This window comes from Trachemys scripta, chromosome 11 (assembly GCF_013100865.1).
Source record: "Trachemys scripta elegans isolate TJP31775 chromosome 11, CAS_Tse_1.0, whole genome shotgun sequence".
NCBI lineage: Eukaryota > Metazoa > Chordata > Testudines > Emydidae > Trachemys > Trachemys scripta.
This window is the reverse complement of record NC_048308.1, coordinates 35,916,062-35,938,652: the sequence shown is the minus strand read 5'-3', so window position 1 is coordinate 35,938,652 and position 22,591 is coordinate 35,916,062. Positions and strand designations below refer to the sequence as shown.

The 22,591-nt window shown below is 41.2% G+C and overlaps 1 protein-coding gene across 5 annotated transcripts in view; it reads left to right on the top strand.

Moving 5' to 3' along the window:
- The window catches only part of ABCB11 (ATP binding cassette subfamily B member 11), a 70,193-nt gene extending 52,198 nt beyond the window's left edge, over nucleotides 1–17,995 (top strand). For all 5 annotated transcript variants that reach the window (XM_034785908.1, XM_034785909.1, XM_034785903.1 and 2 more), the window contains 7 exons: nucleotides 8,017–8,220; nucleotides 11,642–11,883; nucleotides 11,997–12,153; nucleotides 12,938–13,135; nucleotides 14,139–14,345; nucleotides 14,876–15,022; nucleotides 16,913–17,995. In XM_034785908.1, coding sequence (XP_034641799.1) covers nucleotides 8,017–8,220; nucleotides 11,642–11,883; nucleotides 11,997–12,153; nucleotides 12,938–13,135; nucleotides 14,139–14,345; nucleotides 14,876–15,022; nucleotides 16,913–17,113 — 1,356 coding nt within the window. In that variant the 3' untranslated portion in view covers nucleotides 17,114–17,995. The remainder of the gene's footprint in view (nucleotides 1–8,016; nucleotides 8,221–11,641; nucleotides 11,884–11,996; nucleotides 12,154–12,937; nucleotides 13,136–14,138; nucleotides 14,346–14,875; nucleotides 15,023–16,912) is intronic.
- The last annotated feature ends 4,596 nt before the right edge of the window (nucleotides 17,996–22,591 follow it).

Below are 22,591 nucleotides of genomic sequence, written 5' to 3'. Positions count from 1 at the left end.
TAAATTAAGTTGCAAACACTTACATGTTCCATTTTAATTTGCATGCACAGACTTCTTAACACCAACTCTGCCTTACAGTAGCTGCATAAGAGAAGGCTTTGTTCTAGGCTAAAGCAGTATTCTCTGCCTTCTCTGAAGATTCTAGTGACTGCACTCTACACAATAAATAGAGCTGTGAAATGAACAAAGCCAAAAACTTTCCCCAACTCTTGGGTTTAGTTTCAGTTCCGTTATTAATAAGAGGTCAAATAATGAAGCTCAACTGGAATGTATTAATCAATGATAATTAGTCAAGAATTAACACAACCCAATACAGAATATAGAAAGGAAGGCTATGGTTACCAAACCAATCTGGAAACTGGACAAGTTACTGCAGCTCAATTCACTCCTATCTAAGTCCCAGAAACTCTGCTCTTTATATACCAACTTGTTCAAGACAAGGAAAAATCCTTTCCCTTTCTAATCTAGTGGAGGAGATCCTTTTATGCTATTTCAGCTTACCTAATCAATGAGTTAAAGATATCTGTCATTTATCTGTTCTTTAATGGTATCTTAGCTTATCTGTCCTGATTATAGAAAACACCTGTGGCAACAAGTAATTCTTAATAAGCTAAAGACATCTCTCAGTGGGTCATTATCTCATCAATCACTGAGACATTATCTCATCAATCACAAGTGGACCCTTACTGGACATCTGGACATATTCTTCACAGGTCAACAGGATCAGGGTAAAAATATTATACACATTCCACCACTTGGTCACACACTAAATTTAACCTAAGTACAGAGTCCCTAGAATCATAGATACAAAACTAGAATCATAGATACAAAACACTTAAGTTCATGCACAAAGGTTCATGGGGTTTTGTATACAAAGAATCACAGGGAGTTTGATTCATTTGCTAACACTCCAACCTTTGCTGCCTAGATTATCAATCATGGCAATACTAAATTACTTGATTAAGTGTTTATATGAGGTTCTAGTTAACGCATTGAGGAAGGATTTATATTGTTATAACAAAATATGCAAGCAACGTTACAAAATTAACTACTGGCTGTAGTTAACCATCCCAAATGGGTAGGGATATTTTACTCCTAGAAGTAGCATCAAGGATATCAAACACCAGGAGAGAAGTCTCTTGATAGGTACTGCAGGTAGGTTTAAGGTGGACACCGTGTGAGCCACCAAAATTGTGGAACTGTGTAGAGTCCTCATCCAGTGATATATCAGATTAAAAATCCGGTTCCATATGCTCCTGCTCAAAGAAAGGAGCTATTGCCTCATCTTCTTCCTTGGACAGCATTTCAGGCATCATCATTTGCAGTGTCGACAGATCCAAAGGAGTTGGGTCCCAAAGATCTCTGGACTACCAGATCCTTTGTAGATGAAATATTACCTCTCCATCCACGTGGAGGATAACTGAAAAATTTCTGAGGTGGCCTCACGGGCCCCAGAAATACCAGTTTCCCCAGCAACTGGGGTTTGGGAACATGCCTACAGGAGGCAGATCCCATACGGTGGTATGTAGTGAACCACAGGCCTCTGCATCCTTCCTCAAACCCTTGCGCCTGATCCTGCAGTATTTCTAGAGCCGTGAGAGGAGCCGCAAGGAAAATGAGGATTCCTTGCAGGCTGTTTTTCTGTGTGCTATGGAAAGAAACATTTCTAGGTGGTTGTTGCACTGTTTCAGGGCCCGGAAACAAGCACTGACTGGTGGGATCACATTGTTATATGGGATGATGATGAGCAGTGGCTGCTGAACTTTCGGATGTGCAAGGCTAAATTCCTGGAACCATGTGCGGAGCTCTCCCCAGCCCTCTGGTGCAGTGACATCAAAATGAGAGCTGTAGTGATGGTGGAGAAGTGAGTGGCGATCGCTGAGTGACAGCTTGCAATGCCAGATTGCTACTGATCAGCAGGGAATCCAGAGTGCACCGAGGATAACAATGGATCCAGAGGGAGGTATGGAGACCCACCTGTCTGTGGAAACCCTGTAGGGGGTTCTAGAAGGAGGAAGCACAGGGTGTTCCAGGGAAAGACCAGAAACACCTTCCTGTCTTTTCTTACTAACATGAGATGAGGAAGACCTTGGGATCAGGGAAACATGCCTCCTTTTAGAAACCTTGCATGTGAGACTTGGAACAGACACATGAACTAGAGTTGAAAAGTGAATTTGGGCCGACACTGTGACAGAGCTCTCTGGAACCAAGGATGTAGCCAGAATTAACAGAGGAACTGACAATGGTTCTGTCGATTTGGACATTATACACAAATCCATCTCCCTTTTCTGGAGCTGGACATAGATCCATTCTGGAGCTGTAGCAGGCTTGTCAGACCCAATAGTTCTGATCCATGGGAACTGGCACTGCTAACAGTGGCTGCTCTGTCCCTATGTTCCTTTTTCTTTAGTGCTGCAACAACTGAACTGAAGATGCTGATGGCCCCGGTTCTGACACGCTGATCAAGTCCATCTTCCTGGATCTGGTAATGGAAGTTGGAACTACAACATGCAATGAACAGTGTAAATAGAAATTAGGTGAACCAAAAAAGTTTCCCTGCTAGTTAAGACCTTAACAAAGAAAGACCAAGTGTTTTATAAAATAAGTATTAACATTTTCTCCAAGGAAAAAAGATCCACATGTCCCGCGTACCAGAAACAAAAAGAATTACCCTAAAGGTAGTAGACCCGCTTGCAGCAACTACCACGGCAACAACCACAGAACCTATTTCATGTCCAAAAGTGGAACCAGGACCAAAGAGTGGACTCATCCTTCTTTCAATACCCAATTTATGCATAAATCTATGGTTTTAAAATCATTACATTGGAATATGACAGAAATTGAAATGTGTAAAAATACTGTGTCTAGATTATCCACTTCTATACCAATTGAAAGATAGGCTGCATACCAATGAGCAAATAAGGGATGCTATTGGGAGTCAGGAAACTCAGTCCTACTCTGATATTTTTAGGACATAAGGGTTACAAATAGGGCTGTCAAGTGATTAAAAATTATCCATAATTAATCGTGATTAAAAAATTAATCATGATTAATTGTGCAATTAATTGCGCTGTTAAACAATAATAGAATACCATTTATTTAAATATTGTTGGATGTTTTCTACATTTTCAAATATATTTATTTCAATTACAACTCAGAATACAAACTGTACAGTGCTCACTTTTTATTTATTTTGATTATAAATATTTGCACCGTAAAAAGCAAAAGAAATAGTATTTTTCAGTTCACTGAATACAAGTACTGTAGTGCAATCTCCTTATCATGAAAGTTGAACTTACAAATGTAGAATTATGTACAAAAAATAACTGCATTCAAAAATAAAACAACATGCAACTTTAGAGCCTGTAAGTCCACTCAGTCCTACTTCTTGTTCAGCCAATCACTCAGACAAACAAGTTTGTTTACATTTGCAGGAGATAATGCTGCTCGCTTCTTGTTTACAATGTCACCTGAAAGTGAGAACAAGCATTTTCATGGCAGTGTGGTAGCTGGTGTACCAAGGTATTTACGTGCCAGATGCACTAAAGATTCATATGTCACCTTCATGCTTCATCCTTCCAGAGGTCATGCATGCATGCGGATGATGGATTCTGCTTGATAATGATCCAAATCAGTGCGGACTGACGCATGTTCATTTTCATCATCTGAGTCAAATGCCACCAGCAGAAGGCTGATTTTCTTTTTTGGTGGTTCAGGTTCTATAGTTTCTACATTGTAGTGTTGCTCTTTTAAAAATTCTGAAAGCATGCTCCATACCTCATCCCTCTCAGATTTTGGAAGGGACTTCAGATTTTTAAACCTATGGTCAAAGTGCTGTAGCTACCTTTAGAAATCTCACATTGGTACCTTCTTTGCATTTTGTCAAATCTGCAGTGAAAGTGTTCTTAAAAGAAGAACAGGAGTACTTGTGGCACCTTAGAGACTAACATATTTATTAGCGCATAAGCTTTCGTGGATCCGAAGAAGTGGGCTGTAGTCCACGAAAGCTTATGCTCTAATAAATTTGTTAGTCTCTAAGGTGCCACAAGTACTCCTGTTCTTCTTTTTGTGGATACAGACTAACACGGCTGCTACTCTGAAACCTGTTCTTAAAAGAAACAACATGTGCTGGGTCATCATCTGAGACTGCTATAACATGAAATATATGGCAGAATGCAGGTAGAACACAGAGCAGGAGACATACAATTCTCCTTCAAGGAGTTGAGTCACAAATTTAATTAACACATTATTTTTTTTAATGAGTGTCATCAGCATGGAAGCATGTCCTCCGGAATGGTGGCTGAAGCATGAAGGAACATACAAATGTTTAGCATATCTGGCAGGTAAATACCTTGCAATGCCAGCTACAAAAATGCCCTGTGTACGCCTGTTCTCATTTTCAGGTGACATTGTAAATAAGAAGTGGGCAGTATTATCTCCCAAAAATGTACACAAAGTTGTTTGTCTTAACAAGTGGCTGAACAAGAAGTAGGACTGAGTGGACTTGTAGGCTCTAAAGTTTTACATATTTTTGTTTTTGAGTGCAGTTATGTCACACACAAAAATCTGTATTTGTAAATTGCACTTTCACAATAAAGAGATTGCACTAGAGTACTTGTATGAGGTGAATTGAAAAATACCATTTCTTTTATCATTTTACAGTGCAAATATTTGTAATAAAAATAATATAAAGTGAGCACTGTAAGACTTTGTATTCTGTGTTGAAATTGAAATCAATATATTTGAAAATGTAGAAAAACATCAAAAAATATTAATAAATTTAAATTGGTATTCTATTGTTTAACAGTACGATTAAAACTGCAATTAATTGCGATTAAAGTTAATTGCATGAGTAAACTGTGATTAATCGACAGTCCTAGTTACAAAGCAAAAACAAATTATGGGATCTGTTTTAAAATAAAGTAGATTTTTAAAACATAAAAAAAGACATGTCAGCTACATTAAACACACTGGGGCTAACAGTGTTCCATCAATAACTGATGGACTTGCGAGTCTAGCTAATGAAGACAGGAACACTGTTAAATATGCATGACATTGCTCATTTGTTTAAATAGACAGGCAAAAGAATCAATGAATTGGTTAAAGTTAATAATAAGAAAGCAAAAAACAAAGTGGGAATGAAAATCATTTTTGTACCACTTATGGCGGCTATGCATTGGACAGGGTAATCAATACACTACAATCAATACAACATAAGAAATGTTGAAGTTGGAACGGTGCCAAACCTTATTGAGAATAAACACCTAAGTAAATAGTACAAAAGGAATTTCTGTGAATTGGCAATGTGTTAAAGCATGGAAATAAATTCCTTTTAGTACTCTTCAAAATTTGGGTTCTGTGATACCACATCCTAATCAAGGCACATCTTATTCTAAACAATCTTGTTGAGTGTCAGACTCTATGTATACTGTATTTATGGTATCTTTACCAATAGTAAACCCAAATATGGCAATATTTAATAAATTAGGCACAGTAGAAGGTTACCTAAAAACAGGAATCTACAAAGAACACCTATATCTACATGGATCTGCTGGTGCTTTATTAAGCAACATAAAAACCTGGTGGGCACCACCTATGGCTAGTTGCTCCTCAAAAGGGCTATTAATACCTATGGAGGCGTGATGTCTTCAACATCACAATGCCTGTCTGCGGTCATGCCTGCCAGACCCAGCCCAACAAGACAGATGAGCTAGCTGCCATCCTCTCCTTTCCTGTGATACTCACCAGGTGATGACTCCCAGCAGTAAAATGGCCAAACTAAAAACTATTATTGGCCAAACTACAATTATGCCTGTACCAGCATTTTAGAATGAAACTATTATTCAAAGTGAACCCAACCATTAAAAAAAACGTTGAAAATTACGTATTATTGATCCACTGACCTTAACTATAAAAGCATTACTAGCTTGAAAAAATACCCATGTTGTTCAAATTAGCAATAACATGTATAAAGATGTAGAAGATTTTATATATAATGGTGACTTGGACCTATTTATTTCTAATAGATGGATAGACGTTATCTTTAAAGTATTAATTGTTTTACAAATAGTGTTAGGTTTAGTTGTGTTAATTTTGTATCGTTGCTTGCATATTTTGTCCATTTCTCATCTCATCTCCTAAGGTGAATTTTTCCCCGTTTGCACGTGATTTATTACTTCTCATGACATTGAATTATCACAAATTAAATACTATGGTTTTCACAGTGCTGACTGCCAGTCAGCCGCATTTACAATTCACGGTAAAGGATTTATTTTCTCTTCCCCCCACCATTTACACATCTTGTTTCGCAAAGAGTTAACTTTTCTTTTAAAACAAAGGAAGGGTGCAAAGGGGGGTAGAGACAAGAGAAAACTTTAAGCTCAAATTCCCTACATACAAATCAGAAAACATTGTAGTTACTGAATTTACAGAACACCGGACCTGCTCAGGAGATTGCTCAGTTATACCTTGCTAGGCAATAGTGTGGCAGGTTTTCTAAATTCTCCCTTAGAAGGAAACAAACAAAAGATCCACTTGTCAAACTGCTGCTTAATGTGTGCCTACTCTGTCTCTGTTTCCCGCTAGCCCTCAAGATTTCCCCCTCTTTACAACTTCATTTTCTAACAGAAATAAACCACACTTGCCTCTCCACTGCTTCTGAGTCTGGAGAGAAATGAGCTATGAGGAAGGGAAGTCTTCTAATTGGACAACTTCCTCATCAGCTTAGGGAGTGATATATAAACACATAAATAGAAATGTCTCCTGGAGTGTACACCTTATCCATGTGAGGTAAATCAGAACGAAATAGGGGGGGAACAACCTTAGGTACATGCAGGTATAAGGCCAGTCACCAGGTTCAGAGCTGAATGTATATCCAAACTTCCCTGGATTTCTATGGAGCTAACTGTTCCAGTTCAGAACCACCTCTAAGTATCTGACATAACAGCTGCAGCCACTTTGTGCTACGTATGTGGCATGTTATAGCCAGAGGATCCATGTAGGAACAGATCCTGGACCTGTCTCATTGTTGCACTCCACACTGACTAATGTAAAGAGACCCTTTCCATGGTACGCAGGGGGGATGGAGACTCCCAAAACAGCCACAAGTCCCAGGCCCCCATCCCTCCCTGTAGCTCTAGTAGAGAGATAAAGTAGTGAGACGAACTGGGTGTTGGCACTCCACACCTGGGTGATGAATTTCACACCTAATGATTTAAGAGCTCAAACTTTTTTTTAAATATACAATTTAGTTCCCATTTAGTGAAGTTAAATGTTTGTTGCTGCTGAGACAGACCAACCAAATACAGTAAAATTGTCAGAAAGAAAAATGTTCCCATAGTGCATGAGGCAAAGATAAAATTACCAACAAAGATTAATACAAAGGTATTTTTAAACTTTATCTGAAATAGGGATAAACAGCAACTGTGATTCATCCCTTTTTAAATCTTTGCCAAATATTGCCTCAATGAGTTCCTGTTTGATTATTTTAGCGCTGCTGGAATTTTGCTGTATTTCTAGCTATATGCTAGGGTTCATAGAGCCTATTATGGGCACCTCTTTATTATTCAAAGATAAATAAATACATAAAACAAATAGATATTTGGGCCAAATTCCACATACTGATGCACATGAGCAGCTTCTATGGAAGTCAAAGGGAGTCATCTAAATGGTAAAAATTCACCCCTAATTACATCTTTACATCTATTAGCATTCTTAGGGACTGTTTTTCTTTCCTAGTCCTTGGAAGGCTTGTGGGTCAGGAGAACATTTAGGTATTGAGCCTGCAGTCTTTGTTTTGACAAAAATTCTCATTTGACTTCAATGGGAAAAAGGACAGCTAGACTGGGCTAATACCTATGGAGTCAATCTAAACATACTAATCCATGCCATGTTATTTTAATAGCTAGAATGCTCTAAGCTTGATGGGAAGGTATTTGATTGTCTTTTGAAGCATGTATGATGATTGATGTTACTGTGGGAATACAATTCAGTAATCTACTTTTGTTTTCTTTTAAGGCTACCGGATCTCAGATAGGAATGATTGTCAGTTCCTTAACCAACATTGGAGTGGCCATTATCATTGCTTTCTACTTCAGCTGGAAACTAAGTCTAGTTATAATGTGCTTCCTGCCCTTTTTAGCCTTATCTGGAGCTGTGCAGGCTAAAATGTTGACAGGATTTGCCTCACAGGACAAGCAAGCTATGGAAATTACTGGGCAGGTAATGTTTTCTGAAAACTAATTTTAGATTAGCAGGCATTTGGGGTGGATGTGTGTGACAGTCATAGCTCATGCAGTTGGAATTATCAGTGAGTCAGACGCTATAGAAGTGGTACAGATATACAAAGGGCAGTATTTCTGCTTGTCGGGCCACTGAAATTTCATGGCGACTTTCCCAGCTCTAAAAGTACTTACTGCTTGGAAAATGACTTCCTCCTCAAAAAGGCTATGACCTTGGACGGTAAGATATGAGTCTCTAATTCCAGTCTCTTTTATTGCTTATTCCTTTTAAAATGCATATCTGAAGGCACCCTCTTATGCTTTTGTAGCCCATCAGCAGGAAACAATGGTCATGTGCATTAAGAAATCATTGCATTCTAGAATTCAGCACTAACCCAGAAAACAGTATCTGCTGATTTTAAAGACAGCTGGGTTGTTTTTATAGTGAGCTGTATTCTGCAACTGGATGGGCTAGATTTTAGGAGCCCACTGTTTCCACATCAGTTGGATTTTCTAAGCTAGAACATAGCATAGTAAAGCCTTTCCTTTATAGGAGTAATGTAAACTTTTTTGTTTTGACTTTTTGTACCATGCAGCATGTCTTCCTCTGCTGTCTCATTTTGATACCAAAGAAAGTGTACATTGTAATTGCAGTATGTGTTCTCCAAAGTGGGTGAGGGAAATAGATACAGGTCAAGTTTGTTAAGCAAGCCATCACAGGAGTGAGAGCCTTCATGGGGAGGAATAAGTTGTGTGTGCAGTGTTCCCTGATTGTCTGCCTTCTCTGTTGCTCCCACTCCCATTCTCTCCCGATTTCCCAGTTAGCAAACCTTCATGGTCTTTTGGCAATGAACATCTAGGGGCTGCTCCACATGTGGTTCTTAATAGGGATCTCTGTGGAGAGGTTATAGGCACTCAGCCAGATCAGTAATTACTTAGAGAGTGTCTCAGCCAAAGTCACTAGCTGCATTTGCTGGAAGACCTCTAGTGTATGTAGCAGCAGCTGAGGTGGGGAAGAGACAGGGAATGGCAGTTGTCCATTCTCCCCATCCCTAGTCAGAAATGGAGGTGAACAGGGCAGCTGCCCTGACAGCACTCATAGGGTCTTAAAATCTGTCACCGATGCTGCCAGCCACATGTTGCCAGTAGCCAGAACTGGATCCATTTTAAAACGTACCTGGTACAACAGTGCAAATACTGATCTGCTCCAAGAAAATGGGGCCAGTTGGAAAACATGGTATTAGAAACACTCCCCATTTAGTAATTGTGCAGACTTCCTTCCCCTCCCGCCCCCGATGCAGAGAAAAAAAGAGATTATGGAATGATTTTTTTCATAGATGTAGGCTTGCCGGCAGAGTTATACAGCACAATTCCTTCTTCTCTGGGACTGAGGCCAAACAGTTTGTCAGACAAACAGGGATATGCAGTCTAAATAAATTAAACTGTAGAAATGAATGAGTTCTACAAATTTAGATTATCCTTATATGTTAACAGAATTCTAGGAAAACTAAAAAAAAAAAATCACATGCCTGTATACAACATGAATTAAGATAATTAACGCCTCATGGAGTTGATAACACTAGTTCAAACAAAGACACCCAAAGTCTAGGAAGAGTCAATGCTGACTATTCTCTCATTCACAATGGCTAAATTATTTACAGCGAATAATCAATCAAAATACCTTCTTGAAATTGATGTAGAGATAAAAACTTGACAAATGGCCAGTGCATCAGCCATTACTCAACGGAATAACCCAGAGGCTAGGAAGAAAAGGACATTCAATGCTTCAATGACTGATTATGTCTGGTGATATTTTCTAATTTATTCAGCAGCCTAGCATCTAAATACGAAAGGGTTTGTTTAAGTCTTTTCTACAATGATTGCTTCTCTGCCATTTTAAAATATAGAAAGACATAGTCTGAATACTCAAGTTCACAAGGCCTATTTATTCTCTCCTTCAAGGTACATGTTAATGCTCCAGCACTAATGCTACACACTGGTCTGGAACAAATGTAATGGAAAATTGACCTAAATCATTTTTACGTATTCATATTCAGGTCACCTCCTCTATGCTGCATGCAGAAAGCTTTCATAGGCAATGAAACAAAATTTAGTAAGAATATCTATACGTAGATGAGAGAAGGCAAAACAGACTGAGCCATTACAAATGGCAAGGCAAACAGCAAGTACATTTACAGACTAACACGGCTGCTACTCTGAAACTTATTTAAACATGACAAACCTGTGAATTAAAATACACAGGACAAACTGAATGAAGCAATAATCTGGTATAGAATAAACTCTGTATGCCTTCCATTGATGAAAATATAGCCCAACTGTGGGTTGAGACTAACTTTATAAGCAACAAAACTAGAACCTAATCCTTACAATTAACGGGTATCTCAAAAAAGTTTCCAAAGCAGAGAAAAAGACAATGGGGAATTGATACCAGCTTCCTACACTGCATGATAATATTACACAATAGATTGTACATGCAGTCAGGCATGGGATTGCTCTTTCTCTACCCTCTGGCTGAAACCCTGGTCCCACCGAAGCTGATGGGAGTTTTGCCATTAGCTTCAGTGCAGCCAGGATTGTACCCTCATCTGTATGTTCCATCTAGCCACTTTTCTTGAACATGAACTGGCAAGGTGTTAATGGAAAAGCTTAAGTAGTAAACTCATCTGCCTTTAATTTATAAAAGGTTAGGCTCTATCACCCTTTACCTCAAGACCACTGGTGTAAGAAAAAAACAGAAACAAAACAATTGAAATAAAAAAGTTATTAAAAAGTGCAAACAAGAAAATAACCACTTTTCATCTATGATTAACACCAACATTCCCACAGTTCCATATATTTAAAAATATTTAGCATTATGGCATATTCGGTGTTGCTCCATTTAACTAGAGATTGCTGCCTAAAATGCCATTGTCAAGCCCATGGTCAGACTAAGATATACATTACAAATCCCTAGTCCTACGTTCAGCCGGACACGCATCTCCCAGCACAACACAATATCAGCATGGGAAGTTGAGGAAGGCCATGTTTCAGCTGATGAGAGGGTCTGCCAGAATAACCACACCTCTTTGTTTGGAGTTGGACACATTCTATTATTAAGGAATAGTGGTGCCAGTGACATATACAAAGTGAAATTCACCCATGTGTAAGAGCCCAAGCAAGGCCATCTTCAGCGTGAATGTTTTGCGGTAGTCTAGTCCGAGGAGGGTTGACTTCAGAAAAGGTTCTGTTTGAGGTTTGCATCAGTTCTTATTGTATCTGAATCAATTTGTACATCATTAGTTTCTATAATTTGCCAAACAATCATGTTGCCCTCTCAGTGAAAAGTGGGATAAAGAGAAGGTCTTCCCACTTTTTCAGAGTGATTCCTAAATGTTTTACCTGTAACCTATTTTTTTCTTCAGATTTCCAGTGAAGCCCTCTCTAACATTAGGACTGTAGCTGGAATAGGGAAGGAGAGAAAGTTCATTGAAGCATATGAAGAACAGCTGGAAATCCCATACAGAGCTGCAATCAGTAAAGCAAATATTTATGGAATCTGTTTTGGCTTTGCCCAATGTATAGTGTTCATAGCCAATTCAGTCTCTTATCGATATGGAGGTTTTTTGGTGGAGAATGAAGGACTTCATTATAGCTATGTGTTTAGGTAAGAAGATACTTGCAGACAGGCACATACTTTACTACAGAAGTATGTTGTTTACAATAAAATTCACAAATTTACATAACCCACGAGCTAAAAGTTTTCCTCCTTGACTGCAGGGTGATCTCTGCCGTTGTGACCAGTGGCACTGCTTTGGGAAGAGCTTCTTCTTATACTCCAAACTATGCTAAAGCAAAAATATCTGCTGCACGTTTTTTTCAACTGGTGGATCGGGTTCCCCAAATCAGTGTTTACAGTAATGGAGGGGAAAAATGGGTAAGAGTAGAGATGAGTAATGCAGGTAATGTCATTATTCAACCCAATGATATAGGTATTGAAACCCAAGTAATTAGGGATTATTTCATATACACCTCTGTTTGTGAGCAAGGTAAGTTGACATCTGAATATTTGCTAGATATCCTTGCTTTTGGGAAGTACTGAGCTATGTGCTATAATGTAAGCATGAGACATGCAGTCAAATTATTCCCAGTCTACCAGAAATTTCACATAGAGGATCAATAAATGGTGAATACATACTAATAACTGATCTGAGAGTTGGGAGCTGGATGGATTCACTGGATAATGAGATTTTCTTCCACCTCTACAACAGTGATTTAAATCCAGATGGGTTCAGTCACTAAGCATGTTTATAATCTCCTTGTTCTTGTATGAGCATATCACAGGAACACCTTCAAATTTGGCATTAATTGGCACCTCTGTTGGCAATCAAAACCTCTGAATGGAGTTGGAGAATGAACTACTGTCTCAGCTCAAAAGTTGGTCCCCTTCTATGTTTAGGCTATTTGCAGTACAGTGTGGGGAAGCTTCCACTGATAGAATGAATGAATACAGCAGCATAGTTCTGGCTAAATAGAAGACTCCTGTCCCAGGACAGTCAAGCCAGTCAGTCTTCGGGTTTCTCAGTCTCCAGGGTTATTTCACAAGCACCTAAGTCACTCACAAAAACTAATATTGGAAACAAGAATCATATTTAATGTGAGGAGTTTTGTCACTCTTCAGAATTCAGTTCTTAGCACTTTCTGTCTCACTTTTTCACCAGGACAATTTCAAGGGAAGCATTGAATTTATCAACTGCAGGTTCACGTATCCTTCTCGGCCTGACATCCAAGTTTTGAACGGCTTCTCAGTGTCTGTTAAACCTGCGCAGACACTTGCATTTGTTGGAAGTAGTGGATGTGGCAAAAGCACTAGCGTCCAGCTTCTGGAGCGCTTTTATGACCCTGAGAAAGGACGTGTGGTAAGCAGCTTTCACTACTTGGATAGTTTTAGTGCTTGCCAGCTGCAGAAATCTTCAAACTCCAAAGTTCTTCTCCAACGTTACATAGGAGATTTTACCAAAGAGTCACTAAGTAACATTTGCACAGCTGAGGATCACTTCAGTGGATTTTCACACCATCCACAATAGGGTGTAGCTCTCTTGATCTTTCCTCAAATTTACAGTCTAAAGTTCTCCAATGATCCAACCTAAGTTGGTGAACCTTGGCTGGTTCTCTCTGCTGATGCTCAGTAACAGTCACAGAGAGGCCCTAGAAGGAGGTAATACACCTCTATGCAGAAATCCAGGCACACAGATGGGATTGGTGTCATGGAGAGCAGCACCTTCTCTTTTTGACACCCTCCTGCCCCTCAGAATCCACAAAGCCCAAGTGTAGAGACATCTGAGAGGGTTAGGGAGGGAAAATTAGACTTACCTCTTCAAGAAGATCCACCTGGAATGAGCTGGCCCTTGGTTTTTGCTCAGTCTTCTTGTAGGCAAAATTCTCATTGAAATCAGCGGGCGCTTTGCCTGAGTAAGAACTGAACAGTTAAGGTCCATGTATCATACTATCAATTGTGAAATCTGCTTAAAAGTCAATGCACATGGCCTTGAGTAAAGACTTCAGCTTTTGGCCTACTAGAGTTCTTTGGTCACAATGGGCATACAAATATTTTGTGCCTGTTGCTTGCCACTCAGAGAATGTGCACTATACTGTTATCTCCTTGGACCTGTTTAATTCCATAGATTTCAAAGCCAGAAGGGACCCTTGTGATCATTTATTTGCTAAAAACAAAGACGGTAAATCTAAACAGTATTCTTATTCTAGTTACTAACAGTAGTGTGATGTTGTGCACACTTTATTTTACAAAGCTGTATATATTTAAAGCCTTGTTGTGACTATTTTGTTTCAGCAAAAGCTATTCATTCTTTGTATGTCACAAGTCTGAAATGATATATCATATTTTGTCTTTTTTACTGGTAGTTAATAGATGGCCACGATTCCAAGAAAGTAAATATACAGTTCCTTAGATCTAAAATTGGAATAGTGTCTCAGGAGCCTGTGTTATTTGACTGTAGTATTGCTGATAATATTAAATATGGTGATAACAGCAAAGAGATCACTATGAAAGAAGTTATAGAAGCAGCAAAGAAGGCCCAGCTGCATGACTTTGTCATGTCCCTTCCAGACGTAAGTATATTTGCAAGGACAGTAAAAACCTAAAAACCAAAATCAAACAAATGCTATGATGGGGCCTAAATAGTGGGACAAAAGACAGCTGAGAAAGGCAAGGTATTCAATGTAATGAGATTTCCCACCAAAACAAATTAGACCTTTCATGTGTCATTTTATTTTCACGGCTCTTAGTGGTGGTGGTGGTGAATGGAGAATGGCATAATGTTGTTTTTTTTTGTGATTTATTTTATGGGGATTTGGGGTTTGATTTTTTTTTTTTTTTTACTGTTGGGCAAATACTTTAAAAATTAAATATCCAGCAGAAAGCAATATTTTCAAAATTTCAAACTCTGATAGGAGACAGAAAGGAAAGGTTTCAGCGTTACCAAACAGAAAGGAGAGGAAGCAAACAGGGTTACCAAACAGAAAGGAGACTCATGGCCCACTCCCCATGGGGCACCTCAATATTGTCCCAGTTTATCCATTGTAGTAATTGAAGGCATGCTCATTTAGGAATAAAATTTCCCCTATGGTATATTTTTCAGAAATATGAAACTAATGTTGGGGCTCAGGGATCCCAGCTTTCTCGTGGGCAAAAGCAACGCATCGCTATAGCTCGGGCCATCATACGAGATCCTAAAATCTTATTACTGGACGAAGCAACATCTGCCTTGGACACAGAAAGTGAAAAGGTAAATGTGCAATAAAAGAGAATGAGGGAGGTTCAGTATAATTATCTAGGTGTGTTCTCATAAAAGAAATGTCCATAATAATAAAATTTAATTTTAATTTGTTTCTGTCTGATACAGAAACTTTAGAAAAGTACGAGATAAAGAGATACCCTCTTATCACAGACAGTATTTTTTCTTTGAGTAAATTCAGCCCTAAAACACTATTTATAACATTCTAATACAGGGGTCAGCAACCTTTCAGAAGTGGTGTGCCGAGTCTTCATTTATTCACTCTGATTTAAGGTTTCGCGTGCCAGTAATACATGTTAACGTTTTTAGAAGGTCTCTCTCTAGAAGTCTATAATAAATAACTAAACTATTGTTGTATGTAAAGTAAATAAGGTTTTTAAAATATTTAAGAAGCTTCATTTAAAATTTAATTAAAATTCAGAGCCCCCTGGACCCGGGCAGCGTGAGTGCCACTGAAAATCAGCTCGCGTGCTGCCTTTGGCACGCATGCCATAGGTTGCCTACCCTTGTTCTAATATGTAAAAATACAAAACCAACCAGCCATAGCTGCTCTTAGACTCCCTCCTGCAGCAATCAGCTGTTTCACGCCATTCAGGAGGCTTTGGGGGAGGAATGAGGATGTGGCATGCGTCCCCCAAATGCCCCCAAACAGCTGATTGCTGCAGGCAGGAGGCACAGGGAGGGAAGGGGGAGGCCGCGCGCTGCGTCCTTCCCCTCTCCCCCAGCCTCCTGAATGCCGCAAAACAGCTGATTGCTGCGGGCGGGAGGCGCGGGGAGGGAGGTGGAGGCTGCGCGCCTCCCGCCTGCAGCAATCAGCTGTTTTGCGCCGTTCAGGAGGCTGGGGGGGGAAGAGAGGAGGAGTGAGGATGCGGCATGCAGCCTGCCCCCCCTCAAATGCCCCCAAACAGCTGATTGCTGCGGGCAGGAGGCACAGGGAGGGAAGGAGGAGGCTGCGCGCCGTGTCCTCCCCTTCTCCCCCAGCCTCCTGAATGCCGCAAAACAACTGATTGTTGCGGGCAGGTGGCGTGGGGAGGGAGGTGTGAAGATGCAGTGCGCTTGGGGGGAGGGGGGAGCAGGGGCAGGAAAAGGTGGGGTGGGGGTGGAGCGGGGGCGGGCTTAGGGAAGAGCCGGGGGTTGAGCACCCCCAGGCACTTTGGAAAGAACAGCAAGAGGAGCAGCCGGATGATCCACCCTCTTTCACCCTCTGACTCCATCACCTCAACCAAACTTCGCACTCTTCATTGCTGAGTACAGTATTAAATTGTTTGTTTAAAATTGTTTAAAACTTATATTGTATATGTATATAATGTCTTTTGTCTGGTGAAAAAAAATTCTCTGGAACCTAATCCCCCCTATTTACATTAATTCTTATGGGGAAATTGGATTCGCTTAACATCGTTTCTCTTAAAGTCGCATTTTTCAAGAACATAACTACGTTAGGTGAGGAATTACTGTATGCATAAAGGGCCTGAGCAAGCAGTAATTTCATTAACTTCAATTAAAGACTGCAGCACTGGGACTAAGAACTCAGGCAAGGATTTGCATGGCTTTCTTGCACCTTGAGATGAAAGTAACACTGGTAGTTTTAAACCACATCAGCACTAAAATGACATTCAGGATGTAACTGAAGGACTCATGTATAATTTCTAGAGTTATGCATATTTGCTAATCCCTCCTATATACTAGCTGTTTAATTCATGGGTCAGCCAAGCACATCAATAACTTCACCTTTGATTCAGCTTTGGTTCAAATGTCCAACAGTAAATTTTAGAAATGCTGAGCCATCTAATTATTGGTATAGACTAATCAGGGGTTTTCCAGATCTTGACCTCCATTTCAGCTGGCACATTTTCATTCTGATACTATGTCTATTGTCTGCAGACTGTGCAAGATGCATTGGATAAAGCCAGAGAGGGACGGACCTGCATTGTCATAGCACATCGGTTGTCTACAATTCAACACTCTGATATCATAGCTGTCATGTCTCAAGGAATTATTGTTGAAAAGGGCAATCATAATGAACTGATGGCCAGGGAAGGAGCTTATTACAAACTTGTCACCACTGGAGCACCAATTAGCTGATTTACCACAGGCTCTGTGTAAACTTGAAGGATGATACTTTTTTAAATGAGAACTCTGCAGTTGGTTTGGCAATGTTGGTACCCCTTTAAGTTATTACATGGTACAAAACACTCTGTCATATGACAAGTTACATGGGACATTATTGAGCCTAAAATGTATCTTGCCTTCTGGAGTAAGCAAGCCCTGTAGGATCATATATAGTGATTACAGAGTTGGCTGATTTGTTCAGGAGATAGCCTAGCCCATTGTGCAAGGGAGAGAAGGAAATTTCCTGGTAAGAAAACTCTTTATTTGGGAGTTGTGGAGCTATATGAGGGTGGGAGCTCATGTAAAATGGCTTTGTAGTCCGGCTGCACAGTGCTTTGCTTGCTTGATTAAATGTTAGCCAAGGAAGAATCCACCCTGAATACTAGCATGCCAGAGCAGGGATTGCTTCTTTTGGCAAGTTATAGGGCTAAAACATAACACCAAGTACGATACTATATTCTATTTTAGTGGTGGGATCAAATATTTCCTAACTTGAAGGTTTTACAGACAGAATTAAAATAAATACTCTCAATGTGGGTATAGAAAACTTTTTTGCCCCATTCTTTGTCCCTCTTGTCTAGTTAGATTGTGAGCTCTTTCAGGCAAGGACTGTCTTTTACTGTGTGTTTGTATAGTGCCTAGCACCAGGGGGCCCTGACCTACATTGGAGGATATAGATGCTACTTGTGAAATAAATAAAAAATAACAATGAAGTCAGCTTCATGCCACTATGCTAAAGAAAGAGATTGGGAAGAGGAACAGAAGCTGGTAAAGATTAATTCTTCTAAGTTAGCCACTTTATTAAATGGCCTCAGCTAAATGATTTGAATATGAATAAATACTAAGTTAAATCAATAATTATTTTTCACTGTTATTTAATTTCTTTCTTACCATGCAACTGTGCTAGATAAATAGAGAATTTCACATTTTCATCACTGGTGACCATATCATGCCATTTCTTTTTAAGGAGAATGTTAAAATTCTGTAAAGCTTAAAGAATAAAAAAGATTTCCATTTCTATTGATCGTGGAGAATGTTCAGTTATATTAGATTGGTTTGACCTTCGTACATATAAACTATCATGCTTCAAGGCATAAGCCAAAACTAAGTGAAGATTAGGAACAGCCTTTCTTTGGCAGAAGGTTATTCTATAATTTTCCATCATGAGGTTTATTGCACCTTTCTCTAAAGTGTCTTTTTTGGCCTGCCTAATTATACTTTTACACTTGGCTTGCAGGGTTTATGCTCCTTTCTATTTTCTGCAGCAGAATTTGACTTCCAATTGTTTAAAGGATGCCTTTTTCTCTCTAACCGACTCATTTACTCTGCTGTTTAGCTATGGTGGCTTTTTTTTTTTTTGGTCCTCTTACTGTTTTCTTTTTTAGTTGGAATATACATTTAGTTTGCGCCCCTCCTATGGTTTTTTAAATAGTTTCCATGCAGGCTGCAGACCTTTCACTCTTGTGACTGTTTCTTTTAATTTCTGTTTAAATAGCGTCTCATTTTTGTACAGTCTCGCTTTCTGAAGTTGCTCCTGTGGTGGGTTTCATTGTTACTTTCCCCACTACATTATTACATTGTGGTCGCTATTACCAAGCCGTTGAGCTATATTTAGGATTGCCAGGTACCTGGCTTTTGACCGAAACACCTGGTTGAAAAGGGACCCTGGCAGCTCCAGTTAGCACCACTGACCGGGCTGTTAGAAGTCCAGTCGGTGGCGCACCGAGGCTAAGGCAGGCTGCCTGCCTGCCCTGGTTCTGTGCAGCTCCCCAGAAGCGGCCGGCATGTCCGACCTCCTAGGTGCAGGAGTGATCAGGGAAGCTCTGCTTGCTGCACCGCCCCGGAGCGCCCATTGGCCAGAAACCGTGGCCAATGGGAACTACGGGGGCAGTGCCTGCGAACGCAGGCAGCGCGCACAGCTGCCTGACCGTGCCTCCGCCTAGGGTCCGGATATGCCAGCCACTTCCGGGAGCAGTGTGGATACAGGGCAGGCAGGGAGCCTGCCTTAGCCCCGCTACACCACCGACCAGGAGCTGCCTGCCCCAGGTCAGAACCCCCTCCTACACCCTAGCTCCCTCCCAGAGACCGCACCCCCCATATCTGCTCCTGCACCCTACACCCTACCCCAGCCCTGAGTCCCCTCCCACACTCCAAACTCTTCAGCCCCAGCCTGGAGCCCCCTCCCGCACCCTGAATCCCTCATTTCTGCCCGCACCCTCCAGCTGGAGCCTGCACCCCAGTCCCAGCCCAGTGAGGGTGGGGGAGAGCGAGTGATGGAGTGGGGGGGCTGGAGTGAGTGGGAGCAGGGCCTCAGGGAAGGGACAGGACAAGGGTGGAGCCTTGGAGAAGGGGTGGGGCAGAGCTGGGGCAAGGGTGTTCGGTTTTGTGAAATTAGAAAATTGGCAACCCCAGCTATATTCAGCCTTCATTTTGTTAGGCCACGCTTCTTGAGTCTCCTCTCATAAGGTAGTTTTTCTATTCCTCTGATCCATTGGGAGTCAATGATAGAACACTGACGTGGTATGACAATTCCTATGTTCATAAGTTCCCACTGATTTTAAGAACAGATTAAATGATGTGCAGGAGCATTCACTCCCGGGGCTGATTTGGCGATGGAACTACTGCCACGCTCCCTCTAAGGGTTATGCCAAGAAGGGCTCCATTAATTTACAGCCAGGGCCCAATATAACCCTACCAGTTGTAGCTACAGTTCATCTCATTGCAAGGAGGCATTTCCTAGCTAGCTAACCAACTTTCTGAATTGCACTGGCCCATTCTCAACACCAGAGACATGGAGGGCAGACTTCCTGTTTAGTTTTCATTAGCAGACGTGAGGGAATTAATCAAGCCCTTTAATCTCTTTATTCCTAATACAAACACAACAGGAAATTCATTCGCTGTAGCCCAAAGTGGGCTGAGGTAGGCCACCCATCTTAACATGCTAGTTGCACAAATTATTCAGCCAAAACTGCAATAGTTAAAGCTTAGGTATGCAATATTCTGAAGTAAATGAAGATAGCATAACTAGATGTAACTGAGGTTCTGGCCTTTGATTTAAAATGGTCATGCTACGAAATCACAGCTGAAGCTTGATTATCCCCCCTGCTTGGAAACCCCCAGTTCAGTTTGCACATAGGGGAATTCTGGAGATCAGCCGTCTTCATCCGTTGGGAGCCTTTGGGTGCTGAAGCTCCTGATCTCTGCAAGAGCCTAGCTTCAGCTCCGCAGAGCGTAGAAACTTCACTAAATACAGTCTGCAGCCTCCTGTTCTATTGAGAACATTCAGGTAGTCTAGACTGGTGGCTATTTGGTGTTTGGTAAGTCAGGATTCTATTGTAACTCTTAAAATGTAAACCTTAATTGAGGCAGTAAATGCTACTATGGACAAATACTTTTTACCACCTACGTCTTCTGCAGCCCAGCAGAACTGTGGAAGATGCTAGGCATGGGCTGTTCCCCGACTGTCTGCAGCTTCCAGAGGCAGTTCAAAGCTATAGCTTAGCCTATGCTAGGCATGCCTCCCCCCGGCCTGCTGCCAGATCTTCTGCTTCCATGGCAGCAGTCAGAGGCAGTTTTCTTTGCTCCTTTCCTATCATTTGCCTCCCCACCTTTTTTCTCTCCGCTTCCTAGACCAGGGATTTAGCAGCATGTGGCTGAATGCCTTCTGCAGTGCCTCCCTGCTAAGCTCCTCTGCCCCCTTTAAGAGATGGCAGAGTAGCCATGCAAGAATTGGGCTAAGCCTAAAACATGCTCCATCTGCAAGGTAGCTTTAGCAGGCTCTACAGACAGCAAAGTAGGTCCTGACAGTTAGCCTTCCTCCTCTCACGTTGCTAGGGCATGGAGCAATTCAGGACCACAAGGCTAAGACCCTAGCAGGACTCCTGGTCCCACCCTGCATCCTGAAATGGGTCCTAAGTGCCCTGGGGAGCGAATCAGTGCTCACAATCAGCCCTGCCCTTTCTCCCAGCTTGAATCAGAAAATGCTGGCAGTAAGTCCCCATCCCCCAACCTTGGGGAGTGGGAGCCTATAAGGGAGGATTCTGAGGGAGAATTTCTAGAAGGCTCAAGGCCCATGTAAAGCTAACCCCAAATACACGCACCCAGGGCATTGCTAAGCTGCCAGGCCTGCAAAACAAAAACTAAACAAAAAGGGTCAGAAAAATTAAAAAACAAAAAACAAACAAAACCCTCTAAAAGGTATTTGTCCTTTGACTCAGTCCCCCCTCCTTCTCCTCTGCTGTGGGAGGAGAGTAATTAACAACTGGTTTTGAGCAGGACACAGACAAAATTTAACAAAGGTTTTACTCCCTTCAAGAAGTTTGAAACCATATGTAAAAAAGGTTGTATCCATGAGCCAGATCCAACCCGAGCAAGCCCTCAATGACAAATCTCAGAGCAAATGTCTCCCTTCCAAATCCTAGCCTGAGCCAGTGATTCCCCTACACACATCCTTTGAGAACGTAATCAGGGAGGAGTGGAAATGTCCTGCCAAGGGTAAACATATTAATGGGCATATTCTCAGATTCTACAAGCTGCAAGAGCGAAGAATGCAGAGACCAATACGTCTCTAAGGCGATACATAAGAAATCTCCCTAAAAACAGTATTTGTGGCAGATGCTTCAATAGATGCAATGAGGTTTTCTGCCCTTGCCACAGCATCCAGTTCAGTGGTCGGGAGACACACACGACTTCATCCATGGAGGATAGATACTCACTACAGACGAGTCCTGTGTGCCTCCACATTCTTAGGATCTCTCCTCTTTGGAGAAAAACTGGATAAGATTGTGGCTGAAAACTCTGCAAAACGTAAACAGTCCTTCCCCTCTCCATTTAGTTCTCTAATAAGGGATTACAAACTCACTTCCCCACTTTTCAGATGAATGGTTTGCATCCACCACAGAAAAATGGGTGCAAGAGATAGCTTGCATCCCTGATGCACTAAGGGGTCCACCCCATCCCTTCTTCATTCACTCTCCCATCACCAGCAACCCTACTGGGGCAAGCTGGTCAAGCACAAGATCTCCCATCACCTGGACATAGGAGTGTGCCTGCTGTGGGTCAGTTCCCCAACACAACCAGTCTCTGGCAACACTAGCACTGCCTTCCAGGTCTCCACAGGCCTTACTCTTTGCAGGCTAACGATAGGCATACTCCAACCCCTGAGCCCACTGGGAATCCCCTCTGGAGCGTTCGGGCCCTGATCCACTGGCACTCACAGAATTCACAGATCCACTACTCCCAAAGGAATAGTTCACACCAGCTTACAAAATGGGCCTCAGGATCATCACGCCACTCAACACACAGCACTTAGATATGTTTATAGTAAGAACAAGAGGTTTATTTAACAAATAGGTATTCAAGAAGAAGCAAATAGAAATAGTGGAAACAAATGGTTACATGTAAATTAAAATCACAACATGCTTTCATGACATTGTTATGGCATATAGTGCA